This window comes from Haliaeetus albicilla, chromosome 28 (assembly GCF_947461875.1).
Source record: "Haliaeetus albicilla chromosome 28, bHalAlb1.1, whole genome shotgun sequence".
Lineage (NCBI taxonomy): Eukaryota > Metazoa > Chordata > Aves > Accipitriformes > Accipitridae > Haliaeetus > Haliaeetus albicilla.
The window spans coordinates 1,567,648-1,593,909 of NC_091510.1; the positions used below are offsets into that span (position 1 = coordinate 1,567,648).

A 26,262-nucleotide genomic window follows, 5' to 3' on the forward strand; every position below is an offset into this window, starting at 1 on the left:
CTGACTTTGGCTGCCTATTGTTTTTCTAAAATACTCAGATTTTTTTTTTTTTTTTTTTAAAACACTGATGTTTATTTTTCCTAGGTTGTCTTGTCAAAGTTTGTTAGGCAAATGGGAGATCTACTTCCTTCCACAATTTACATCCCATACTTGAAAATGCTGCGGGGACTGGCTAGTGGACCTCAGTGTGCTCATTACTGCTTTAGTTTGCTAAAAGTCAATGGCAGTAGTCATGGTAAGAAAAATGACACTTCAGCTCTTTCTCAACTCCTTTTCTTTAGAAAAGTACAAAGACTCATTTGAGATGAATTGTGGCTTCATACTTTTAATATTCATTATTAGTACAAAGATGAAACTGGAAGGCTTCACTTGAAAGTGTAATCTGGGGAAAAAAAAGACTAATTAAATGTCTGAGCACCTTAGCAAGTAATTCACATAATGAAATAATGCACTTTTTTAAAAAGCTCTGTCTTAACACCATAAGAGATGCAGAACATCAGTAATGCTTATTGTAAACTATAAAATGAGTAATGTCTTAAAGTTATCTTTCCTGAGCTGACTTTTTTTAGATGCACTTTGTTCTGTTACAATTTTTTGATACATGTAATATAATAACACTTTCTGAAAGTAAAAGATGATGGTTAGTCCTGTGTTTTGCATTAATTTTGCATTGATCAAATTGGGAAAAAAAAACCTACTTTGAAGATAGAAATAATGCCGCACACATTCTGATTCATAGAATGGAGAACTTATTTGTACTGGCTTTTCATATTAGTACCTTTCTGTCTCTATTAAAAAAACAAAAACAAACAAAAAAACCCCAATAACAACCAAAAAAATTCCAAACTAGAACCACTAATTTTGGAAACAATAGCTGTACTTTGAACTTTATTTTTTCCTCTAGGTAAGAAAGTTTTCCTTTTAAATTTAACTACTCTGCTTGTCACCCTGTGAAAGAGTAGAAAACAAATCTTGTCACCTGTTTGTCATTTTTCTAGCGGAAAACATTCAAGGAGCAGGTGGCAGCCCTGTCTCCTGGGAGCATTTCTTCCACTCTTTGATGCTTTATCATGAGCACTTAAGGAAAGACTTGCCGAGTGCAGACAGTGTCCAGTATCGTCATCTGCCTCTCCGAGGAATCACACAGAAAGAACAGGATGGATTAATTGCATTTTTACAGCTGACCACTGTTATAGTAAATTGGGTAAGTAACCTTTTATTTGTTTTTCTTTGTTAATACTTTTTTTTTCTTGCAAAACATCATCATTCAGCTGTGAAGTTCACTTGACCAAAAAGGTATGTAGGGCAAATTTACCTGTGTAATTAGAACAAAAGTACGGGAAGCATCAGGAATAACTGTTATGACCAAACACACAGTCCAGGTGAAGCAGGAAGTGATGACACCTTTTCCTGTGTTGCTGGTGTTACTGATTTTCTTGCTGCCCTGATGCTTTGGTGTCATGGAGATGTCTTTCAGAATTGAGGTATATTCAGAAGAAATGACTACTGAGTAGGAAAGTTCTTTGCATTTAATTATGAGTTTGAAAAGGCAAAAATAATAGATGAATTTAAAAAGAAATGGTAGAAATTTGGCAAGGAAACTGATCAACTGTGAAACTTGCCTCCAGAGTTAGATTTAAAATGTCCCCAAACCAAAAGAGTACAATATGCCATGAATTGACTGGAAGAGGATTCTAAGAGAATAAAACTGCAATGCAGATTTTGTATTGTGAATTGTCTGGGCAATTCTGGATAGTGTGGAATTCAGCTCTTCAGTACCCAGCAGCCTCTGCAGCTTAAAAATTCTGTGATGTAGTGAGATGCCCTTGGTTTTGCTGACGCAAACACAAGACAGATTGGTGAAAGTAATTAGGCTTTTTAAAAATCATCCTTGGTGATGGTGATAATGGGGTGTTCCTATGTGAGCTATCATGTCAGCATTAGATAAGCATGGGGAAAAAGGAACTCTTAAAACTAATATTTCCTGGTGTCATCAAACCATAACCTGGAAAGAAGCAGATTTGTTCTAAGGCTGCAGGGAATTATCATTTGCAGAGGCTAGAGGCTGCCCAGTGGTTCATCTGAGAGTCTCAAATGAGCTTACATTGGTGATGACCCTGCTCTTAGACTTAAACAAATTCGTCTAAGTTCCTAGCAAATGTCCAAATGCAATTTAAGTTCATAATAGAAATATTGATAAAGTCCCTCTACCAGTGCTTGGAGAAGCTGTCTAGAGTGTAAGTACTTAAACTTATTTAAGACTAATTCTATGAATGTGTGTCTACTAAAAAAAAAAAAATTAAAAAAAATTGGGTTGTTATAAGAAGGTTATATTATGCATATCATTTTTCTGTATGGATAAGCACAATTTTAGTACTCGTGAGTCATTAAATTGTTTGGGGTTTTTTTTAATTAAAATTGTTTGCTTTGGAATGGTCTGCCAGTTTTCTGATGTTTTGTGTACTTTCAAGTACGAAGCAGAGTTGTTGATACCGAACTGTGAGTTAGAGATTGGAAGACATGAATAATCTTCAGAGTAATAATCTGCAGTTTTGTTTTCGGTTGAACTCTGTAGAGTGAGAACGCTCGCTTGGCTCTTTGTGAGCACCCTCAGTGGACACCAGTAGTGGTCATTCTGGGACTTCTGCAGTGCAGCATTCCTCCTATTTTGAAAGCGGAGCTATTAGAAACCCTTACTGCTTTTGGAAAATCTCCTGAAATAGCTGCTTCACTCTGGCAATCCCTGGAATATACGCAGGTATTTTAGGATTTTCAGTGCTTAGAAATTATAGCATCCCAATCTGTTGAAATTGTCAGTGTATTTGAAATAGTATTGCATTTCCTTCTGAATTTTCTTGTTACCATTGTTGAATATAAATTTTTTTCACTTAGTTAATGCAGTTCTTACTTTGAAGCAATTTTGAAAATGACAGTATGGTTTTATGCCTCAGCGATCTCATTGGCTGTGCTTATTTTACATAAATACAGGTTTCGTAACACAGTCCTGTGTGTTCAGTATGTTTTTTCCTCAGTGTATGTCATCAGTAATAAATGTTCTTCAGGTTACATATTTTTCTGTTTGGGTTTTGGGGGTTTTTTGGTGTGTAATATTCTTCCAGTGTGAGTGGCTAAAAAGCTCCACTTTCAGGCATTTAATTTTCAGAGGAAGTTAATTGTAATTTACAGGATATTGTTGCCAACTTTCACATTTAGGTGGCAAATGTCAGGTACATATTAAAAGCCCTACCTTTCAAAAAAGGGTTTCTTCCCTTCTGTCTTGATTTCAGAGAAAAATTTTAAATGTGAGTCCTAAGGAAGATGAATATCAAATGTAAATGCTCTCAGTATTTTTAATTCAAAAACCATAACAGGATGGGCTTATTTTATAGTCTATATTATGGTTCAGACTAATTACTGTTTTATTTGGAAGAACTTGAGGGATTTGAACTGCAACTGCTGGTTTATTGTTAATTACTAATAGAAAGACCCTGACAATAATGACATCTTATAATGGTAGTATTGTAAATGCTCACAACCTTTGCTTCCTAATTTATGATATTCCTTAAAATATGCTCTTGTAAGAGATAACAAGGGAAATGTCTTTCCCCTAGCCAATATAAGACAGAAATCGTTAATGTGAAAGTATTTCTGTTCTTTGTTTCATTTAACGATAACCATGATGCAGATTTTTGAGGATGTAAAGCTAGAAACATACAAGCATACAACATATAATCCAGCCTTTCAACAGAAAAATCTTAGCTTTTCACCTTTTAAGAGGATTTAGGAAACCTCTTCTTACAGCTCAGAAGTGATGAGTACCTTTTAGTACTGATAGAAGTGATGGAGACGCACTTCAATTATGTGAAATGTGTTGTTTCATTTCTCTTCCTCTTTTGAAGATACTACAAACTGTGAGAAGTCCAGGGCAGAGACAAGCAATTGGTATTGAGGTAAGGGTTTCTTTGTACCTAGGCAGCCTCTCTGACCATCTGCGTACGAGTTTGGGAAACACTTGGAATAGGTGCTGTCATTTCACTCCTCCTTAAATTACTTTCAGGCCTGCTTGTAATTTCTGGAAATTTTATCCATTTACGAATCTAGTGCAGCTTTGTACTAGTAAAAGAGCAGCATCTAAATTCTCAAATTCCTTATGAGCACTTCTTATGAAGATTTTCATTTTCCTATTTTCCTAAATTGGCCTCACTTTTGTTACACCTTAATACAGCCCACTTCTAATAAAAGTGGTAAATAAAAGCAAAGTATGTAAGTGTTGAGGCATACCTTCTAGTAGCTCAGGAATGGATGAAGAGTGTATTGCTGAACTGAAATGACAGTACTGTTGCTTCACAGCTTTTGCTTTGTTTGTAGTGTACCATTGCCAAAAATGCAGCAAAGTCAATTCACTGTGAAGTAATTCATAGATGATGCCCTTACATTATTTGTTCTTACATGTTTCTTCCTCCCTCAAAATCTTTGATTTTTCTTCTTCTGTTTTTGCTGTCCTCTTGGGAAGGTGGAACTGAATGAGATTGAGTCCCGATGTGAGGAATATCCTTTAACCCGTGCTTTCTGTCGACTCATCAGCACGTTAGTGGAGAGTTCATTCCCCTCGAACTTGGGGGCAGGTCTCCGCCCACCAGGCTTTGATCCCTATCTCCAGTTCCTCAGGGATGCTGTGTTTCTCCGATTCCGCACCAGAGCTTACCGGAGAGCTGCTGAAAAAGTAATTTTTGTTTGAAATATTTTTTTTTTTTTTAGGATGTAGTTAAAATGATTTGTCATTGGTGATGTGGCTTAGATCTGTTTGAGAAGCTGTGCAAGTTTGATGGAGCAGAGGTAACCTGGAGCAGTTCATAGTGTTTTGATTCTGTAAACAGGTGATTTTTCAACTCATGGGTCATTAGGATCTGTGAACTACTTCTAAGGAGCCTGTATAAAGTATCTTTTTAAAAAAAACAGAAGCAGCTTATGTTATTGCTAAATTTCAATTTGCTATACAGGACTCTGCAACTCTCCTACATGGCTAATGACTTCTGAACATCACATGCCCAAATCTACAAGTCAGATTTGTCCTTTCTTCATGATACTTCAGAGAATATTTCTGACTTGCTGAACCGAGGAATCTGAGTTTCTTTTATGATCCTTCTGGATTAAAGTGCATGCTAAACTGTATCCTGGAAGCTATTAATGATCTCTTACTAGCTGTATACCTGTTAAAGACTCTTTATTGCTTGTAGTTTCAATAAACTAATATGTATATTGTATCATAGAGCCTAAAATAGGCAATAAATCTGTTTTGGTGTTCCATTTTACTTCAGAAGGAAAGCTTGGCCTTTCAAATTATTTGACATGATGAATTATAAGTGTTGTTGGATCGTATTTCAGAGTTAGATAGTCATGCCATACTATGGATCCATCACTGCACTGCCTGTTGTATTCTTTGTCGTCCTGGTCTTCTTGCTGCAGTATCAGTTTTATTCTGTGTATGACTTTGTCTTCATTTTGTAATTTTCTACAGTGGGAAGTAGCTGAGGTAGTTCTGGAAGTGTTTTACAAATTGCTGCGGGACTATGAACCTCAACTTGAAGACTTTGTGGACCAATACGTGGAGCTACAAGGTTAACTTGTTCATTTGTTCACTGACAAACAGAATTGTAACTTGTTTTGCTCTCTTGCCTCTATCTTGTGATCTTGTTCAATATTGCAGGTAAGCTGGTGGAAAGCTAGACCATGGCTTTAAGATAGGAGGACGTTCAAAAAATGTCCACGTACTATCAGGAGCTCTGTTACTAATTCAGTAGGGCTTCATGTACACTGTTTCTTATTTCCCTAGCTTTACTAAGAAGATGATTTCTGTCTGTCTTGCATTGCTGGTTTGATCAAAGAGCAGCATTTGACGCTTAAAAAATACCTTGGTTTTGGGCTTGTTCCTCTGGATTTCTTTGGTCTATATCTAAATCACCACTATTCATAGGGTTAATTTAAAGGTGTCAGTGTATTTGATATATCCTCTAATATTAATATTATTGATAGATTAATTATTCAGAGCAGACAGTAGCAGTAGAATTATGATCTGAAGACGTTTAATTCTGGACAGCTATTCTTTAAAAGGCAAAAGTAGATGGCAGTTGCCTCATTATAGGAAATTTAAGGCTTATTTGGGCTACAGATTTTTTTTTTTTAATATCAAGTTTCTTCTTAACTTTGAATGCCAGCCTCATGCCTGTGGATTTGCTTGTAGCAGCAGAGAGCAGTAAGAACCACTTCTTAAGTGAACAACTTTAAGACATACTTCTCCAGTGAGCTCGCCTCAGTCTGGGAGGCCTCTGTGCCCTGTAATTTGACAAACAGTTCTTGGTAGCTTAACTGGCTTGAGCAATTTCTATTAGCTCATTCCTGTCCTCAGCTAGTCCCTCAGCTTGCATGATTATTTGTGGGTTACATGATATATTGGAGAAATGGGTTAAACCCGATCTTTTTGACTAGATCCATTTCTTGAACTGATGCAATGTGTGGCTCCATAGTGGCGTGGCATGTCTATTGGCATGTTACGGGGCAGCACAGACACGGAATGAATGGAAGGAGAAGGGGATTGTTGAAGCTGATGCCAGAAGAAACCACCCTTGTTCTCACTTGCATATTAAAAAAGATTCTTACTGCTCTCCTGCTTTTATCCACCATTTATCCGCCATAGTTTACTAGGAGACTAGATAAACCAGAAACATTAGTCTTGACTTTTGTTTTGTTTTATGAGGATCTTTGAGTTTTAGGCTAGTAGTTTCATTTTTGCATACATTGTTGCAACAGACATGCAAGTATCTATACACTATGAGCATTAGGGGTTCAGTGGACCTTCTCAGCTTTGATTTCTGGAAATGCTTTTTCCCTCACCCAGGGTTTTCATGCAGGTTTGGGGGGATGTAAACTTTTTCCAGTTAATTTTCAGTCTTGCAAAATCACTTAATATAGCTCCAAGTGGTATAAAGTCCTAGCATTGATTTGAATCTAAGGTCAGATCTACTTAGGGAAAGTCTTAACTGGTTAAAGTTGAAATTGTGCTATTAGATATTGAAAAGTAATGGTAATTGCCATTACTACTCTTCCCAAGCTTTTTAAATTACCTAAATGGCTATGTGTAAAGAAAACCTCAAGACTTTATATGCAGTATGTTTCACCTATTTAGATGTTGCTTACAACAACAAGGACTTATATTTTGTAGCTCAGGTGGCTAGCTTGAGTAATGAAAGTCTCTTCTATTAGATGTTAATTCTTTTTTTCCACTCCTCTCTTTAGGAGAAGAAATAATAGCATATAAACCACCTGGATTCAATTTGATGTATCATCTATTGAATGAGTCCCCAATGCTGGAACTGTCCCTTAGTTTGCTAGAAGAAGGGGTTAAGCAGCTTGATACTTATGCTCCGTTTCCTGGTATGTGCCTAGAATTTATTTTTCATGTGAAGTTAAAATGCATACTAAGTAGGATTTAAAGCTGATGCTGCATATCTTCAACTTGATATTGTGTCTCTTGCATATAAAAATTGTGTTCTGGGGGGAATTTTTCTACTAGTAGACAACTGACAAGTTCGTTGTTGGAGCAAGGCTTGATGAATGAGGTTTATGAATGTAGTCTAACTGCTCCTTTGTTTTCCGTATGTTTTTTTGTTGTTTGTGCACTGCAGGGAAGAAGCATTTAGAGAAAGCTGTACAGTATTGTCTTGCACTTCTAAACTTAACCCTACAGAAAGAGAATCTTTTTATGGATCTGTTGCGGGAGAGCCACCTTTCCCTTATTGTCACACCACTGGAGCAGTTGCTTCAAGGAATCAATCCTCGCACTAAAAAGGCAGATCATGTGGTGAATATCGCTAGGTATGTGCAAAATACTGCGAAGGGAGGAGTTTTGGAGGCACGAAGCATTTGGATCCTGGTCCTTTCATTAGTTTTGCTAGCCAATGCTTCTTTGCACAGAGCATCTCTGAAATTTTCTTGGAGGGGGGAGGTGTCTTCACAGTTGGTATGATCTGTGTATTTTCTAGTGCAAGATTGGGATCTGCGTTTATAGTTTTTCTTTCTGAATTTTTTTTCCCCTCGTGATTTCTTCCTGGTTGCCTTATGTGCAGTGATTCCCTTGCATATAATTTTCAGTTTGCCCCAGACTTTGGTTGTCATAGAGTGGGAGAGTCAAACTTCATGTGGTTGCTATTGGCCACCTAAATGTTTTACAGTATTGTCCGTTAGCTACTATATTAAAAGTATCAGGCTAGTACTCTGAAACTCCGTTTCAAATGTGAAACTTTAGGATTTCCACTTCCCACTGACACCTTCTGTTACTGTTTGTTTTTATAACAACTTTACAGACAAACCAACACTGATGAACAGTAGAATTGAGTGCATAAAAAAGCAGTGATATTCTGATGTGGAATGCCTGAAAAAAATGAACTCTTTCTGTATACGTGTTTTTGTCTTTCATTTATATTACTTTTTTCACATAACAGTAGCTGACAAATAGTTTAAAAGAAGTGTGCCTTTTAAGATGCTTTTTTTTTTTTTCTTTTGCCTATTTTGGGTACATACAGTAGTTGATTTTTACCTAGTTTTGGTCTTCAGTGATGCTTGTTTCTGCATGATCTGAAGCTATTTTCTCCATGTTTCTTGTGTGAGCCTGTGACCAGTTGTTTTAACTTACCCTGCAGTGTTTGAGACAGATTTTGGATAAAAAGAATGATAAAAATTCCAGGAGAGATTATTATCCCTACTCAGCCTACTACCCTCCTTTTGATGGAGGAGTGTTAAGTGCTTCATGTAGAGTGAAATTTTGTTTGTAGCTTAACGTTATCACATGTAGTTTGATTTGTAAATGTTTTAGTTCTAAATGTTAATTTCTCATCTGTGCATTACTGTCTTGAAGTAGTGAAATTCTCAACAATTTCATTACAATAATTTGGTATTTTTGAAGGTATCTTTATCATGGAAACAGCAATCCTGAACTGGCTTTTGAAAGTGCAAAGATTTTATGCTGTATTTCTTATAATTCCAACATCCAGATAAAGCTAGTTGGTGATTTCACACATGATCAGGTAAGTGTCAGTTTCTTTGGATCTGGAAAGAGAAACTGGTGGAGAAATACTGCTCCATGATGTTAATTTAAAGGATAGGTTTCTAGATCAAGTACATTAAAGCTATATTTTGTCTTATATCCACCCACCTCTAAAAAGTCTTACTGTGGCATTGTGAAAAGCAACTACTTCATTAATTGAAAAAAACAAAATCATGAATGTTTGCAAGAAGGAAAAGGACAATATTCTGAGACTTTTTCTTGACTTTATAGTCTTCAACCTGTGAGGATAATTTAGCATATGTAACAGTGGATTTTCTTCTGTTCAGTAGCTAATTGCTAACTTATGCTTAGAACAGCTACAACTCTGAACTCCTGCTTATTAACTAGGTTATATAATTTTTGTCTAGAACTTCTGTCAACTTATATGGAGGGAATTATGAAAGGTATTGTTTTTAATACTCTTAAAATCCTCTTCATTTCCATCCTTCCATTGTTGAATACAGAGTATTAGCCAGAAGCTGATGGCTGGGTTTGTGGAATGTTTGGACAATGAAGATGCAGAAGAATTAATTAATCCAGATGAGGGTATGTCAAAGGCTTCTTAAAAATGGCTTACACTGTTGCCTTTTGCATAGAATGAAATTAATGAAAGAGGTGAAGAAAGTGCTTTTAAGTCAGAAAACCCCTTTCTTGTGTTGTATTCTGGAGAATTGGACCTTTAACAGAATGAAAAGCACCAATGTCATGTAAAGATACGTCCATAGTAGGATGAGCCAACCACAAACTGAGTCTGTTTTCAGAAGACAAGTATTTAACATTGCTCTGGATGTATTTAGAGCTGTGTTAATAGTAATTTGAAATTTTGGTCTTGTATCCCTCTGTACTAATATAAATTGATGCCTTAGCTTTCTTGCATTTAACTTGAAGGCTCTGAGGATTATTCCATTGAATGGTTTTCTTCACTTCATTATTCACTTTTTTTTTTTTTCCCTTTAAATCAAGAGCTGGAGCCTGAAAAGAAGCGGGCACAAATCCATCATGAAACAAGGATCCATATTCTGAATCTCCTTATCACCTCTCTTGAGTGTAGTCCTCCCAGCCTTGCTCTGTATCTCTTGGGATATGAACTAAAGAAACCTGTCAGCACCACAAATCTGCAAGATCCAGGTATGAAAAGGAAAAGTTGATCTGGCATTTAATCGGTTCTGTTACCAACACTGAGAATATTTATTGGAAAGTTCATGGGGAGCGGCAGTTCCTCTTAATGTTAAGGCAACAGGCCTTGTTCTAATCCTCAAAAGCTAAATTAAAAGTTATGTTGATACCCAAATGCAGCATTTAAATGGCCTCAGGATTTGATCCTTTGTTTAAGTTGGATTTTGGAACAGACTAGAAATTAAGAGCTGTGCAGGACAAGGATAATTTAGAAGAGAAACATTAATTTATTTACTATTTTATGCAGCATGGTTGTGTCCACAGTACAAAGAAATTGATTTGATGATCCAAGAAGTACCTGCATATGACAACATGGGAATCTACAAAGCAGATTGTCACTTTGAACTAGTTACACTATTTGACTACTATCCTGTCCCTCCTCAAAATCCTGTTAAAATTAATTATAGGGAAGAAAACCAGTTTTGTTTAACGTTGTAGAAGAAAACCTTTTAGAATATGTGGGGTTTCATTCTACTGCTAGGTATATTAATATATTTATATATTCATATGTACGGATATATATATATGAGAATATGAACTTTAAAGCAACAGGAGTGACATTTCTAATGTTTCTTGAATCGGTGAGAAAAATAGTGTGTTAGTATGTGTCTTGTGTGCCTCCTCAGCTTCTAACTTGTATTCAGTACAAGACAGACATTGGTAAACTTGAGCAAGTTCAGCAGAGATGGTCAGGGGGCTGGAGTACTCGGCCTATGAGGAGAAGCTGAGGGAATGGGACTTCTTCAGCCTGGAGAAGAGAAGGCTTTGGGGGGACCTCATAGCAGTCTTCAAATACCTACAAAAAGGTTAATGAGAGGATAAAGCCAGGCTTTTCAGAGGTGTGTGGCAGGAAGATGAGAGACAGTGGGCATAAATTGAAACGAGAGGCTCCAACTGGATATAGGAGAAACTTTTTCACCATGAAGACAGTGAAGCAGTGGAGTGGGTTGGCCAGAGAGGTCATGCAGTCTTCATGCTTGGAAGTTTTCAAGACCCAGCTGTATAAAGCTATGAACAATCTGGTCTGATACCATAACTGGGCAGTAGTTTGGATGGAGTTGAGACGTCCTGAAGTCCCTTCCAATCTGAAGTATGAGATTCTTTCTCAACTGTTTTAAAGGATGTTTTATATGAACATGTTTGAACAAACATTTGATTTTAGTTACTTCGAGAAGAATATTTCTCATTATCTTTAGGTTTGTATTGGACTCTGTGGCCCAGCAGTTTTTAGTCCTTCATAGTTCTAAATGAAGGGTAGATAGGACTTGAATTATACTGGGGGAAAAAAAAAAGTCTTAAAATTATTTGATATATCAGAAAGATGAAAAAAAGATGCCAACCTATTTTTTTCATCTGCAAAGTAGCTTATGATTGCAGACCATGTTTTGGATATTTTGAAATTCCATAGTTACATAATACAGGTAACTGATCTGCAACCACACAATTTTACAGGATATTGCACGTTAGGTCAGTGATAGGGGACTTCGTCTCAAAGCCGTGAGAGAGCCTTGCACACCTCTTTGAATTATCCCATTAATAATATGAAGAAATTATGACCATAAGCCATTTGCCTCAAGATAGTAATTTCCTACTAAAGCATAAATTATACGTGTCCAAACAGAGAAGATTATTTCCCCTGTAAGAACTACGGTTATTGATGCCTTTACTGCTTCAGGACATCTTTCTGAGTTGATTAAAGAATTAATTGGCTAAAGGAAGAATGCAAAAAGACAGGATTTTGACTTCAGTATTGAAGTCTCCTCCCCGTTCCCCTTGGTTGCAGTGTCAGGTGCCTTTAGGAGCATTAGTCATAAAATGGCTGTAATTGTAAAATAAAGACAGGAATTTAAAGCTCTTCTTTGAAATTGTCAAATGAGTATTCACTTAAAGTTTAAGAGCAAGAATTCAAATTTTCATTTGGTTCATGCAGAATATTAAAGAATCAATTAAATATCTTTTTTTTTTAAGAGAACTGAAGAGAAAGTTCTTAAATAAATTTTGATTGCATAATTTATCCTGTTTCACCAGTATCTCAAAAGCCTACAGACTAACTATAAATGTTTTCATTAGATTTTTGCTGAAACACAGTTCCTTCTTTTATTTTAATTAACGGAGAAAAAACTTTGCCAGATATTTTTGCTGCAGCTCTGTGGAGCAGTATAGTGCAGCACAAGGTATCTGAACGATTTTGTTTCTGTAACTCTGTGTACTAACTTATCTTTGCTATGGAGGAAAGTAACATCGGTAATGTTAAGAAATTATTTTTGTATTTTAAGGTGTCTTGGGTTGCCCACGGACTTGCCTTCATGCTATTTTGAACATACTAGAGAAGGGTACCGAAACAAGGAATGGGCCTACAGCAGTTCAGGAGTCTCCTCATCTTGCAGAACTCTGTTACCAGGTAATCAGCATATTTTCTGTTGATGTATACTGAAAGTAGGCCCTAAGTAAATAAGCTGCTACTTGGTTGGTGAACACAGATGGCTGATGATTTTGGTAATAGTTTCATTTTTAAAATGCATCTGTCAGGTTTTTATATACATTGAACTCTTTCTATTTTACCTTTTTCTGTGTGAAAAAGTATTACCTTGTAGCAACACAGAAAATAAAGAATCTGCACTTATGTCAGAACTTGGAATTGGGATATACTTAGAAAACTAGCGTTCTAAATATTTTTGGTGAGCCTTTGAATCTATTGTGACATATGCCAATTTTTTTTTTTTTTTTTTTTTAAATTTTGGAACTGCAGTTTGCCAGCAAGTAAGATAACAAATAATCCCAAATAAGCCAATAAAATTCTCTTCTTTATTCTGTAGCATTGACAGAATGTATATATGTATGTCTGAGGGGGTGAGATGGGGAAGACAGCTGAATTAGATGTACGTGCAAGGTAGCCGATATTTGGCCTTAAATCATAAAATCATATGGTTACACACCTGTATCATGTTGAAAAATCTGTGGAATCTAGAAAGGATTTTAAACACTATTAAAAGTGAAAGAGGCCATACTGTAGAAGGAGGGGAAAAAAAAAAAAACAGATTACATTTCCTGTGTCTTGGTGAGCCTGGAGACTGAAAAAGACACTCATTTTTTAAGTGAGCTGAACAAACAGAAAGGCTTATATAGTGTCATGTTGTGGGCAAATAGCCGTTGGAATCATCCATATGCTGGTAGTCCTTTAATGTCATAATTCAACGTCTGTTACAAATAATATGTTCAGCTTTGGAGTAAGCTGATGGAAAACTTACTGTAAATACAGGTAATATTGTTTGAGCAGTAAAACACTGTTATGCATCTTTTGATTTGGTGGTTGGCTTGTTTTTAAAATAAATTCCATAAATGGGTATCTACTGTTTTTGATTGTCAGGTGATCTATCAGTTGTGTGCATGTTCTGACACATCAGGTCCAACTATGAGATATCTGAGGACCAGTCAGGATTTCTTATTCACTCAGCTGCAGTATTTGCCATTTTCTATCAAAGGTAATTTTTGTGCTAAGATAAGATTGTGCATGCTTAAAATTCAATGCATCTTTTGACTCCCTAGGAATCATAGAAGAAACATAAGTAGCATTATTAAACTGAATTAATTACTGTCTCCGCTAACCTTTTAATTCTGCAAAGATTCTACCCTGCCTATTTAGGAAGTTCAGATTTTGTAAAAAAATGTTAATTTTGGAATGCGTTAAGTGTCCAGAAGTAAATCCTAATCTATATTTCAATTACCATTGTAGTTTTGTTAGATTATGCTACAGAAAAAATATTTTGCAAAGTAAGAATACTATGAAGAACTGAGGGTAGAGAAGGCTGGTGGTTGTAACCAACTGTATCTTCCCTTCATTTGAATAAAGAATTTTTATTTGGTGATGGCATTAATTTTTAAGTTAATAGATGTGGTTTTAATGTCTCAGACCAACATTTCTCAGGTGTCTTAAACTGAACTGACTTTGTCAGGTGCTTGACCACTAGTCCTTTGTTAAATGATAATAAACTTAGCATTCGGATACATGTATCCAGCATGGTAAAGCACTTTAGATGATTCTTATATAACTTAAGAATCTACATTAGATGAATACAGAATATGAAGATTCTTGAAGATCCATGTTTAAGCCTTATCAACTTTGATTAAAGTTATAGTTCATTTTGGGTAAATGTCCGATTATTTTCACTGAAATTATAACTGACCCTATTTGCTCATGAAGCACTGCATTCTCCACAATGACTGTTAGTACATGTTATATCCAGTTTTTTTGTCTATACGTATAGTCTTAATTGCATGTATGTGTATGATTTGTTTTCACAATAACTACATGTTCATTTAATGGCTTTTGTCAGCTCTCTCAGTCCTTTTGTCTCATAAACAAATGGTGAACAGATAATAAGTAATGACATCCTCTAAAAGCTTTCTCAAATGAAGAGTGCTTTCCTTGGAGTAAGTAATATTATTTATGTTCAATTTTATAATTGTTTCCTTACCCAGAACATGAGATTTCAACACTAAACCAAATGTCTTGGCTGATGAAGACTGCAGCTATAGAAATGCGAGTGACATCGCTGAACCGCCAGCGCTCCCACACACAGAGACTGCTGCATCTGCTGCTTGATGACATGCCTGTGAAACCATACTTGGGTAAGAGGAATTTATTGTGAGGGTAAATAAGTTGAATAAATGTAAGTATGAGAGACTTTATTTGAATCCCTTTCCGTATAAGCTTGTGACAGTTAATGTGTGATATTGAGTCTGGAATTGCCATTGGAGAGATGGGAAGAAAGATGATGGTGGTTGTAGACTCCAAAGTGAAAGAAATTAGGGCATCTTTTTGTTCACTGCTGCTTTGTCTGTGTCTCAAACATCTCAGTGTATACACTGATACAAAAAATAAACATAGTTTCTGGGGTAGGAGAGGAGAATATAAAAAAAATTATTAAAATTATAAAATAATTTATTTTGGGATGCTACCCAGAGTTGTTACTGTGTAGAGAAGGTGGAGTCTCTTCCTTGGTAAACAGTTTTAGACAGTTTTCTCAGTCTTAACTTCTGTCTGTCTGTCACACATTTTCAACCCTCTTTCACAGAAGATATTAGCAACAGGTCAATTTGGCTTTTGACATTATAACATGAAAAAAATGATATTTCATCCCAATGTGACATAAAATGCAATGTTAAATAAAAAGGCAAGATTTCAGAGTTTCAGAACAGAGTAAAAGTGAACCAAGAAATCGAAACGGGTGGCAATAAAACTCTTTACACGAAGAAAATAAACAGAATAACTGGAAGATATCGTAATGGGCTGCAGCAGTATGGTGTTTTCCCTCATTTTTATAGGTCTGAAGACTGTCTCTTCATCCTTGTGGAGATCTGAGTACGGGAAACTGTATTCAGATACCCTACTCATTTTAGTGTTCATCCAACTGCATTATTCATACTGGAGGGTGGGGTGTCTTTTTAGGAATATCTAGTACTGTCTAGTCTGTATTTGATAATTGGCTAGCTTCTGTGAGATAACTTGTTTTCATTTTATTAACAGTCAAGGCTATATTTGTATTGGAAGACTTTAACGTAAGAGGTTTGTCAGTGTGTGCTCTATAGTGTGTGCTCTATCCATCTTTGTCTTTCAGTATTAATAAAGTAGGTGGTATTTTTCACTACTTTTTTTTTTTTTTTTTTTCATTTATTTACTATGTTTCATTACCTTCAGCTGATGGTGAAGGAGGGATGGAAGATGAAAGTCGATCGGTCAGTGGATTTCTCCACTTTGACACTGCTTCCAAAGGTAAGCATTACGGCTGTTGATAATTTCCCAGTAAAGTTTTTCTGATCCTGAAGGGGGGAGGGCTGCCTCTAGAAAGGACAGTTTGAAAAAGAAAATAATAAACTTTCTAAACAGCAGCAGTATGCAGAACAACTTTATTTAGTGTGGGGAAGAGAATGAATTTTAGAACCTTGACATAGATGGTTGGAGTGAGTGGAAAATACTGGAGTGGAAAGGAAGTTAGAAGAGTATGTGTTTAAGTATCTGTGGAAGGGCAGAACGGGAGGATGGCAGTCCATAAATTTACTGCTAACAGTAAAACCAGTGAGACTGTTGCTAAGGGTGAACATATTTGTATTTTCATGGCAAAGAATGTAAAACCCAAGTAAGTAACTTCAGATTACTTACTATGTTTCTAAGTCTCAACAAAAGACTGCATGGTTCTGATTGAAAACCAGCCTGCTTTTATTTAGGAGAAAAAAATTAGACTCTTGTATTTGTAAATATTGGATTACATGCATACATAACAAGAGAACAATACAGTATAAAACAAATTAAGAATTTAAGGCTCTAGAAAGTGTTTTTAAGCCCCTTATACAGACTGATTGCACTTTCTGAAGATTTAATGTTTTCTTTTGAAACTTTACACATTAAGATTTGGATTTACAAAGGTAGGCTCCTCTTGTCATTTCCCCCCCCACCTTGATATTTCTGAAAACAGTTTGAATTGATTTACGTTTCCAGTACGCAGGAAGATCTTAAGTATTCTGGATTCAATCGACTTCAGTCAGGACATTCCAGAACCTTTACAACTGGATTTTTTTGACCGGGTTCAGATTGAACAAGTCATTGCTAATTGTGAGCACAAGAATGCACGTGGACAAGTGGTCTGCAATGTCAAGGTGCGCAGTGGTCTATGTTCTCAAGTTGCATGTGCTGTTTTGTATCTTAATAATAATGATCAGTGTATTAATAATACTTTGAAACTTGCTTTCACATAAAAAGTATGGCTGTTTCAGATATGTGCATAATTTATGCAAACTATTTGGATTAGTTTTATTTCTTCTGCATTGCACACACCAATTTCTCATTTGCAGTAGACAGATGCATCAGTTTAAGACACTTTCAGGAAATATTTTCTATCATAATGATTTTCCTATCTTGGAACACCCAAGTGATATTGCAGATATGACATCCACCTTGCATATTTCATTGGTCTCCAGTACACAACTATGTAGTACTACATATGTGTACACAATTATTACACAACATAGTTGTGTACAGTAGTAGTTCTTAGAGTCTTTAGTTAGTGTCGCATTGTGATGAGTGTTTGACAAGTGTATAAGTAGTCCTGAAAAATTTGTGATCTGAGGGACAATGGACAGAGCAGGAGCGGAATGTAATGTATAAGTGATCTTGATGGTGATAGGAATGCAGCTATTCCATATTAGGAACCAGATATTCTATGTTGTAAAATGTATTTTAGACTTGAGAGGAAACAAACCCTTCCTTCTGTGCAAGAGGACTACAGCGGAGGTTGAAGAGGAAAGGGAGTGTGATGTCTTAGAAGAGCTCATGAAAGGACAGAGCAACTTAGGAACAGAAGGAAATCAACGAGTGCAAAAACGAGAAGTGTAGTGAGCAGGGAGAGAGACTAGACAGCTAAAAGTACTGCAGTTAGAGAGCGAAGTACTGGAGAAACCTAAAAAAATGAGTAAAACTTATTTGAATCTCAGTCCTTCAGTTGCATCTCATTATGTAGCCATCTCCTAAATACTTCTAGGAGGCACAAATACATCTTCCTTGTCATTAAAGTTTCTATTTTAACTTTTTAATTTAAGTACCTTCACAGAGTTCTGGTTGCAGAAGTCAATGCCCTTCAAGGAATGGCAGCAATAGGCCAGAGACCTTTACTTATGGAGGTAAGTATAGAAAAAGTAAACTACTGTTTGTTGATGGTCTTGGTGGATTTCATATACTGTCAAGCATTAAGCTTTACTATGAAAGCTTGTGGATTTGAGTCCTAACTATGAGTTAGTAATTCCTGAAGGAAGGGGGGGAGGGGGAAGACATTAAAATTCCATTAAAATTTGGTAAGATAAACTACTTCTTAATGTACTGATCTCTAAACAGCAGACGTGGAATCTGGTTTCTTTTTTCTTGAACCTTTTCCCTCCCCATTACTGATAACAATTGCAGCTCCCACCCCACTGTACAGAAACCAGTATATATTGATGTCAAGATTGGCTGTTGACAAGTACAGTCTGTAGCAGCCAAGTTCATCTTGCCTTTCTCTCATAGGGGATGCCAATTTATTTCTCCTTTCTTCTGCACAGCTATAATTTCAGTGAACTTGGAGTTTAATTATTTTCTGAGATTCTTGCCATCTTTTAAATTTAGTTGAAATTGGCTGAATGGATTTGAAAGTTGAAGGAGAATTGACTCAGAATAAAATGGGAAGAAAATGCACAAATAGATTTTTCATAGTTGTTTTTGTTTAAAGTGTATGTTAGGAAATAATTTCCCTGGTTAATTTTTTTTTTTTTAATTACTGTGAGCTTGAGACATTCATGATGGAAAGGCCTTGTGAAAATCAGCTCAGAAATGGTTTGTCCCATCTTGTTAAAATGATTAATAGCAGCTTGGTTTTGATAAGCTGAAAACTTACCTTCCCCCCCCCCCATATCTATTACTAATAGATAAAACTGTCATCTTGAAATCTGTCTTTGCCACTAACTCTTTTAGCATATTATAATTCAATTTCTTTGTCATGGGTGTTCAGGAGATCAACACTATCCTGCAGTATGTAGTGGAGCGGAACAAGCTGCTGCAATGCCTCCATGCTAAACGGCATGCTTTAGAGTCATGGCGACAACTGGTGGAAATTATACTCACTGCCTGCCCCCAGGATCTCATACAGGCTGAGGACAGACAACTGATTATCCGTGATTTGTTGCAGGATGTGCATGATAAGGTAATGCTACACTGGACGTCAACTGTCTCCTTGAACTTTGTAGCTGTATCTTCTTGCGTGAAAGAGAAACTATGCTTCCAGTAGCATTCTTGACTGTAATCCAAAAAAAATTTGTCTGCCTTTAGTATTCTTTTTAGTTTTCTGATTGCTACTATGCTAAAGTTGAATGCACTGTGGACAGAGGGGATACTCTGTATTCTTGCATAGCTACTGTTGAACTATGAACCATATATTGACGAATTCAAAGACACTTCAGTATAAATATGGTATGATGGTAGTCTGGAAAGGATGTGTGAAAAAGAGACAGCCCTATTTGATGAGGAACATAGGAGAACTAATCTGGAAGGGATGAAGACAAACAGTACTGAAGTTGCTGATTTACTGCATTTAGATAACTCACTGCAAATCCTACTGCTGCTTCTTTTAAAAAATGAGAGAGTTGAATGAAGCTTCAGAGTAGAAAAAGTAAAGATTTTACAATTAGAACGGCTTTTGGAAATGTGAGAGTTTGCTTTGTCTTGAAATATTTAAAGTCTAGCTGGTTTACTGCTGAATTATAATAGTAATTTTTGAGACAGACTAGGCAGTTACTACTGACCCAGCTATTCTCAAGGACAAAATTTAATGAAGGATCCTTGTATTGTTTAGGCTGCTGCGGGTTTTTTTTTTTTTCTCTATTTATTGTGATTTATGCTGTTTGTAGTTTTCCTGATTAGACAAGCTGTGTTTTGAGAAATATATGTGAAAGTATTATATTTTTTTCAAGCAAAAGGTAATCTTTTGGATTTCTGTTGTTGTTGTTTCCATTATTTTTTTTGTAGGAGTTACCTAAAACCTACTTTTTAGTGGAGTGCTGGTTTTGTTTTTTTCGTGAAAAAAATTTAAAAAATGGGTAACAAGGGAGGCCTTTGCTAGTTGAAGGAATTTCAGACTCTTAATTTTCTCTAATACTTAATTTTTAGTGAAGATTTTGTTAATTTGAGAAAACAATTATCATTCTTTTCTTTTGAAAATAATTGATCTCTTGTATTAAACAACTATATTGCTTAAAAGAAAAGCTCCTTGAGTGTCAGTGATCAAGATACCAGGTTTACCTTTTAAACGGTGAACTAAAATAGTAAATGCAAACTTCTTGTTAGTGTTTCTCCACATTGTCTTAAATGCTCCTTTGCTGCTTATTTCTTTGATGCTCACCCCTTTGAGTTTTCTAAATTGTATCTTCACATTCTTAATGAAAATAGTTTTCTTTAAAGAGCTGTAAAGCCAAAAGGGTGTCAGTTGTTCTCTTCCTACCTTAGGTTTAGATATTTAACTAATAAAGCAACTCAAACATCAGCATGTTCCTTCCCTTTTCCCCATCCATATTTAATTATCATCCTGCCTGTGATTTGTGTAAATAAAAAAAAGGCTAATGATCTTCTCAATTAAAATGTGTTCAACTCATCTTTCTGAAAAAGTTTCTGACACCACTGATTTTGATTTGTTTTAAATAGTGCCATGTTAATGAAATCTTTATGCATACATAAATGAAATAGCTGTGAGAGGCTAAATTAATTGCTTTAATAGCTCATAAAATCAGACACTTTTCGACTTCATTTTTTTCTTTTTTTTCTTTTCTTTTTTTTTTCTTTTTCTTCTTCTTCTGTATTAAGATCCTAGATGATGATGCAGCTCAGGAGTTGATGCCGGTGGTGGCAGGGGCTGTGTTCACCCTGACTGCCCACCTGAGCCAGTCTGTGAAAACCGAGCAGAAACAGCCACTTGCACTCCCCATGGCAGGACAGTCCCAATATGTCTTGATGCTGGATGGTTCTTTTACCTCATCACCTGGCTCTGAGAGCATATCCATGGGTTTTGCTTCCATTGGTGACTCCTCCCTCCACATCATCTTAAAAAAACTGTTGGATTTCATTTTGAAAACAGGTGTGTGACCTTTGCAGTGCATGTGTGGGAATTCCAGCCACCAAGAGCAGAAAGATGGACTGAGCTACTTCCTGTTACTGCAGTGAGGATTTTTATTACAGTCAGTTAGGTGGATCTTACATGATTAATATAAATCTAAGTGATGTTACTAACAAGAAAAAAATTAATAAAGGCATATTATTTTTTTAAACTGAACTACAAGCAGAAGACGCATAAATTTTGCCACTTTTGGGGAGCAGCATGAACTTGCTGAATTGTCACAAATACACTTTTGTGTGAACAGTAGAACTCTGACTTAAGGAATCTGTTTTATTTATTTCTGCAGCATTGCCGTAGGAAAGTTAAATTAAGTACCAGTGGAAGATGGTGTTACAGAATTTACTTTTATTTGGTTTTAATTATGAATGTTTCTCGTGAACAGGTGGTGGCTTCCAGAGAGTGAGAACACACCTTTATGGATCACTGCTTTATTATTTGCAGATAGCCCAGAGACCAGATGAACCAGACACTTTAGAAGCGGGTATGGTCCAACTGTATTATGGAAAACAGGGAAAAAAAAAAAAAAAGGTTATTTAACCCTGAACAGTACACTTTCTTCATGCTGAGTTGTCTTCTGGAAACAGATAGATTATGTAGATAGAAACCATCTTACTCCAAGAGCCTCTGAAATTAGTTGCTTATGCTAAATGATGCAAATCTTCCTCTATTCTGGCCGGTCTAGCTACATGTGCATTCAAAATGTATTGTTCTGGATGAGGATATTAGGCTTGTGACCTCCAGCACTAAAGAAGATATTTCATTTGTGTTGATTTAAAGCTATGCGTCATAGCTACAAAATTGTCAAAGGACTAGAGATTACTTGGACCTACTTGAGAACAGTTACAACTGTAGAAATGTATTGCCTCCACATCTGTGTGTACACTCATACCAGAGTGATCCTATTTAAAAGAGAAACAACCCAAAGATTTTTTAATATTCTTTCTGTTACTTTAGCTGAAGACCCCTGAGGGGGAAAACAAACAAACAAAAAAGCATCACCTCTACCCCCCAAAAAATAATCAAAAAATAAGCCAGCCAGAGTTGGAGCTTAACCAAGAGAACTTATGGTGAATATCACACTCTCTCTGTTAATGGCTTAAATACTTGATTTGTCAGTGTTTCTAATCATTATTTCATCTTAGAGCTTGGACAAGGATTGAAAAACAAACTTGGGGCTAGTAGCTGTGCATGCAGACTTTTACTGCTATCACTTGATCAGCATTTTGACCTACAGTAGTAAAAGTACCTTTGAATTTGTTATGACCCCATTGTAGTTTATTACTGGCTTTGGATTTGGCCCTTTCCCACTTAAGTTACCTTGTTTACATCCCTTCAAAACTGAGTGTTTTGGTCCCAGTGAAAGTTCTTAGGCCTAACAGTCTGCTCAAAATGATTCTAAGAGTCAATATGTCTAATGCAGAATATATATTTGCAAGGGTGGTGTATGTATACAGGCACACACATTTTTTGTGCTGGCTGGCCTGTGTGTGATATTCAGGAAAGAATGGATTTGTAGGAAAACATTTGCACTTCGGTCAAAAACCCCATCCAATGTTCAGGGCATTTCTGTTTTAAGATAGAGAATGCTCTGAAGGATGTAGCCTCAGCTGTACTGTAGCTAACCTGATGCTAAGCTGTCCATCTTCGCATTTTTCATTTTTTGTTTTACTTCTTTTTACAGCTAAAAAAACAATGTGGGAACGTCTGACAGCTCCTGAAGACGTGTTTAGTAAATTGCAACGGGAAAACATGGCAATTATTGAGAGTTATGGGGCAGCTCTCATGGAGGTGGTCTGTCGTGATGCTTGTGATGGTCATGAGATAGGCCGGGTAAGTAAATCTATTTGTTTGCAATCGCTGTTCAGTGTGTTTTAAAGAACACTTTAGTACTGTGCAGAAAAGGGAAATTTCATGAGGTAGAACTAGAACATTTTTTGTAGGTACTTAATCTCTTTCACGTTTCTGTCCTCCCACTCATCCTTCAAGCTGTTGAAGGGGCATACATGCATATTAATTTTTTTCTCAAAGAAGCTATGTGCCCTATTGTTTAAGGGTGGCAAGAACTGCTGCTAAAGATTGTAGGTATGAACTGCTGTGGCATTTATTTGTTATTATTTTTAAATCATGGACTTACCAGTTTATTTTCCCGCTCTGGGAAGGTTTGGTGACTTCAGGAAGAAATATTTTCTGATATTAACTTCAGTGGACAGGAATCTAGTCAGAATGCAAACTAGTTTTAAATAGCAATTGTGCTTGTAGCAATATTTCATTAAAATACTTTGGAATAGTTCAACAATATCTGTGATATTTTGTTAGAGTAATAGAGAAAAGGTAATTGCCTCATACTATACTCAAATGTCAAGAAATCTTAAAATATTTTCCACATAAAGGATTGTGATTGTAGTGCAGAAATGCATTTTGCTTTTAAGAAGCTGTTAGAAGGAACTGCTTAGCATTTCATGTTTCCAGGTATTTGTTAGAAATCTCATTGATCTCATAGATTTAATTGTTTTGATTTTTCTTTTTTTCTTTTTTTTTTTTCCTTCCCCCATCCCAGATGCTGGCATTGGCTTTGCTTGATCGTATTGTTTCAGTAGACAAGCAGCAGCAGTGGCTGTTGTATCTCTCCAACAGTGGCTACCTGAAGGTGCTTGTGGATAGCCTAGCAGATGATGATCTGACTCTTCAGAGCTTGCTCACACCTCAGCCCCCTTTACTTAAAGCGCTGTACACTTACGAGTCCAAAATGGTAACAGTACTTCAGAAACAATTTTGTGGTATGGTGGTGGGGTTTTTTTAAATAAAAGTTGTTTGTCTATACTTCACATTGATTGTACTCAGAGATACTTTATTAAAATAATATTATTTGAAATTATGTTAAAATGAAGAGAGAAAATAGTTATAATAAGTCTCATTGTGCATCTCCAATACTCACCCTTCTCTTCTCTAGGCATTCCTCACTAGAGTAGCTAAAAGTCAGCAAGGGGCATTAGAGCTGTTGCGGTCTGGAGTAATTGTGAGGCTGGCACAGTGTCAAGTGTATGATATGCGACCCGAAACAGACCATCAGGGGTAAGTGTTGGTTCCCTGACTGATTTTGAAACTGTAATATAGTCTTGGAAGGATATGGTGTCTTTTTATAGCCACGAGCTTTTGAGTGTATATTCTTTTTGTGTGTGTTTCTTTAATCTGTCAGTTCAGTTTAAAACTACCTTTTATTGAGTGAAAAATTCCAAGTAAGTGGGTGTGAAGTTGTACTTGCATGTCCAGTTACTTAGACTATGTAAAATCTTATTTGTTTGATACCTTAGATAATTATAATAATAATTCCTATTATTATTATATTATTTAGACTGTAATGTTTGAAAAACAGCCTAAAGTGTAAATTTATTTTGGGGCCTTTGCAGTTAGTGAACAAAAAGTGCGGAGTTTGTCCTCCCCCCATAAAGCACTAATGAGTGAGCAGTGAAGTAAATGACATTTCAGAAATATTTTATGTGTTTTTAAGAAAAAAATTTAAAATCACAGTTATATATTGCTTGATGAGTTTCTTGATGTGTTGTCATGTTGTTAGTCGTTGTGAGATGACCGAGAGAATATCTCAGAGAAGGAAACTGCATATTTAGGGGAAATCACCTTGGCTGATTTCAAACCTTGGTCCTTGCTTTAAATTTACGGTTCTTAGTGACACACTGGGGGTTCAAACACTTTGGAAGAATTTAAGACTTAGACAAGTACTCTGTTTAAAAGTGCCAATGAGATGTATAAGATTGCATGGAACCTACAGGGCATTTGTAGAAGATTGTATATATCGGTTGCTTTAGAATTAAGCACACCTCTTCCTAAAATATTTGAGAATATTTAGTTTTACATGTAAGTAGAGAAAACACATGTCATATTTCTACAACAAAGTAATCTGATTTATCGTAGTATGGTACAAAGAAGTAATTTTCTCTGCTTAGAGAAAATGTCTGGCAGCAGCTTTCTAGGTAAATTGTAGCAGCTGTGTATCATAAATTTGTTGCTTTTCCAAATATAAATTCAGTTCAGGTACAGACCTATTATTGAAATATGAATATTTGCAGATTCTTGAGGGTGATTGTAGGCTTGAGGCTCTGCTTCACTAGTGGGCTTCAATTTTCTTACACTGTGGTTTTTTTTTTTGTTTTTTTTGTTTTTTTTTTTTTTTAAAACCTCTTAAGAATGTATGGAATGAGAGATCCCCCAGTCTTCATTCCTGCTCCAGTGGAACGTTACCGCCAGATTCTTCTTCCAGCTCTTCAACTGTGCCAAGTTATTCTCACATCCAGCATGGCACAGCACCTGCAAGCAGCAGGACAAGTAAGTTCTAAAAGATGCTAGAGCATCGCAGCTACCGCTCATTCAAAGAAATTATGTGTCCTTTTGCTCTGAAAGTAAGCTTTTTTTTTTTTTTTAAAATCCCATCCTCACCGACATGGGAGATAACTTTAAAATTCTCCAAAAGTTAAAGCATTGCTTCCTCTCTGCTCACTGCTAAATCTTGAGTCATTCATATTTTCCCTTTTCTTCTTGTGGTACAGGTTTTGCAGTTCCTAATTTCCCATTCAGATACTATCCAGGCAATCCTGAGGTGTCAAGATGTTAGTGTTGGATCTCTCCAGGAGCTGGCCTGCCTGACAGGAATAATCAGCAAGGCAGCTTTGCCTGGTAGGAACTGCAGTTTTGAAGTCTCTTAGCCCCATCTGCATGAATTTCAGGCTTTCTTTTCTTTTCTGTAAAGAAATAGTAAGACGTATAAAGGAATATCTACTACGATACAGAATTTTCTTGTCATGTAGAGCTCTGGGAAAAATAAAGAAATGTTAAATAATTGTTCTTGAAGTAAGTATGGTGGATTTGCAGTGGACGTAGTGCCCTTATCGATATGCATTTGACTTCCCAATTTTCTTTTCATTATGCTACCTGAGAGTAAGTACTTTTTGTCTTTGAGATGACTTGCAAATGGTAGTGTTCAAAGTGTGTGTGGTATTTTTAAAAAGAATTTTCATTCAGCAAATTCTATTACTGAGGAAATGAAGACAGAAAATTGTTTGCATACCTGTATCTTTGTTAAGGTCCTCTCCATTTTTATTTATTTGAAAAAGAAAGCTTCCAGGGAGAAGCACTGTGGATTAGCGTACTGATATTTCTCTTGGGTGACTTATCTTCACAGAGGACTGATAATTATTGTGATGGATATAGTGATTTCTTCTGCATGCTAGAAGACTTGCTTACCATTTCAAAATAACTTCTCTATTTTGATTTAATGGCTTGCTT

At 36.1% G+C, this 26,262-nt stretch overlaps 1 protein-coding gene across 2 annotated transcripts in view; it reads left to right on the top strand.

Annotated features, from left to right (window-relative positions):
• Nucleotides 1–26,262, top strand: part of NUP205 (nucleoporin 205) — a 54,355-nt gene that overhangs the window by 18,592 nt on the left and 9,501 nt on the right. For both annotated transcript variants that reach the window (XM_069773537.1, XM_009928915.2), the window contains exons 11-35: nt 85–235; nt 999–1,204; nt 2,576–2,758; nt 3,900–3,950; nt 4,514–4,723; nt 5,519–5,618; nt 7,294–7,431; nt 7,683–7,872; nt 8,960–9,080; nt 9,565–9,646; nt 10,064–10,228; nt 12,553–12,677; nt 13,644–13,758; nt 14,756–14,905; nt 15,975–16,049; nt 16,773–16,930; nt 17,870–17,950; nt 18,811–19,002; nt 20,655–20,925; nt 21,347–21,445; nt 22,646–22,794; nt 23,522–23,713; nt 23,915–24,036; nt 25,167–25,305; nt 25,527–25,653. In XM_069773537.1, the coding sequence (XP_069629638.1) occupies nt 85–235; nt 999–1,204; nt 2,576–2,758; nt 3,900–3,950; nt 4,514–4,723; nt 5,519–5,618; nt 7,294–7,431; nt 7,683–7,872; nt 8,960–9,080; nt 9,565–9,646; nt 10,064–10,228; nt 12,553–12,677; nt 13,644–13,758; nt 14,756–14,905; nt 15,975–16,049; nt 16,773–16,930; nt 17,870–17,950; nt 18,811–19,002; nt 20,655–20,925; nt 21,347–21,445; nt 22,646–22,794; nt 23,522–23,713; nt 23,915–24,036; nt 25,167–25,305; nt 25,527–25,653 (3,592 nt within the window). The remainder of the gene's footprint in view (nt 1–84; nt 236–998; nt 1,205–2,575; nt 2,759–3,899; nt 3,951–4,513; nt 4,724–5,518; nt 5,619–7,293; nt 7,432–7,682; nt 7,873–8,959; nt 9,081–9,564; nt 9,647–10,063; nt 10,229–12,552; nt 12,678–13,643; nt 13,759–14,755; nt 14,906–15,974; nt 16,050–16,772; nt 16,931–17,869; nt 17,951–18,810; nt 19,003–20,654; nt 20,926–21,346; nt 21,446–22,645; nt 22,795–23,521; nt 23,714–23,914; nt 24,037–25,166; nt 25,306–25,526; nt 25,654–26,262) is intronic.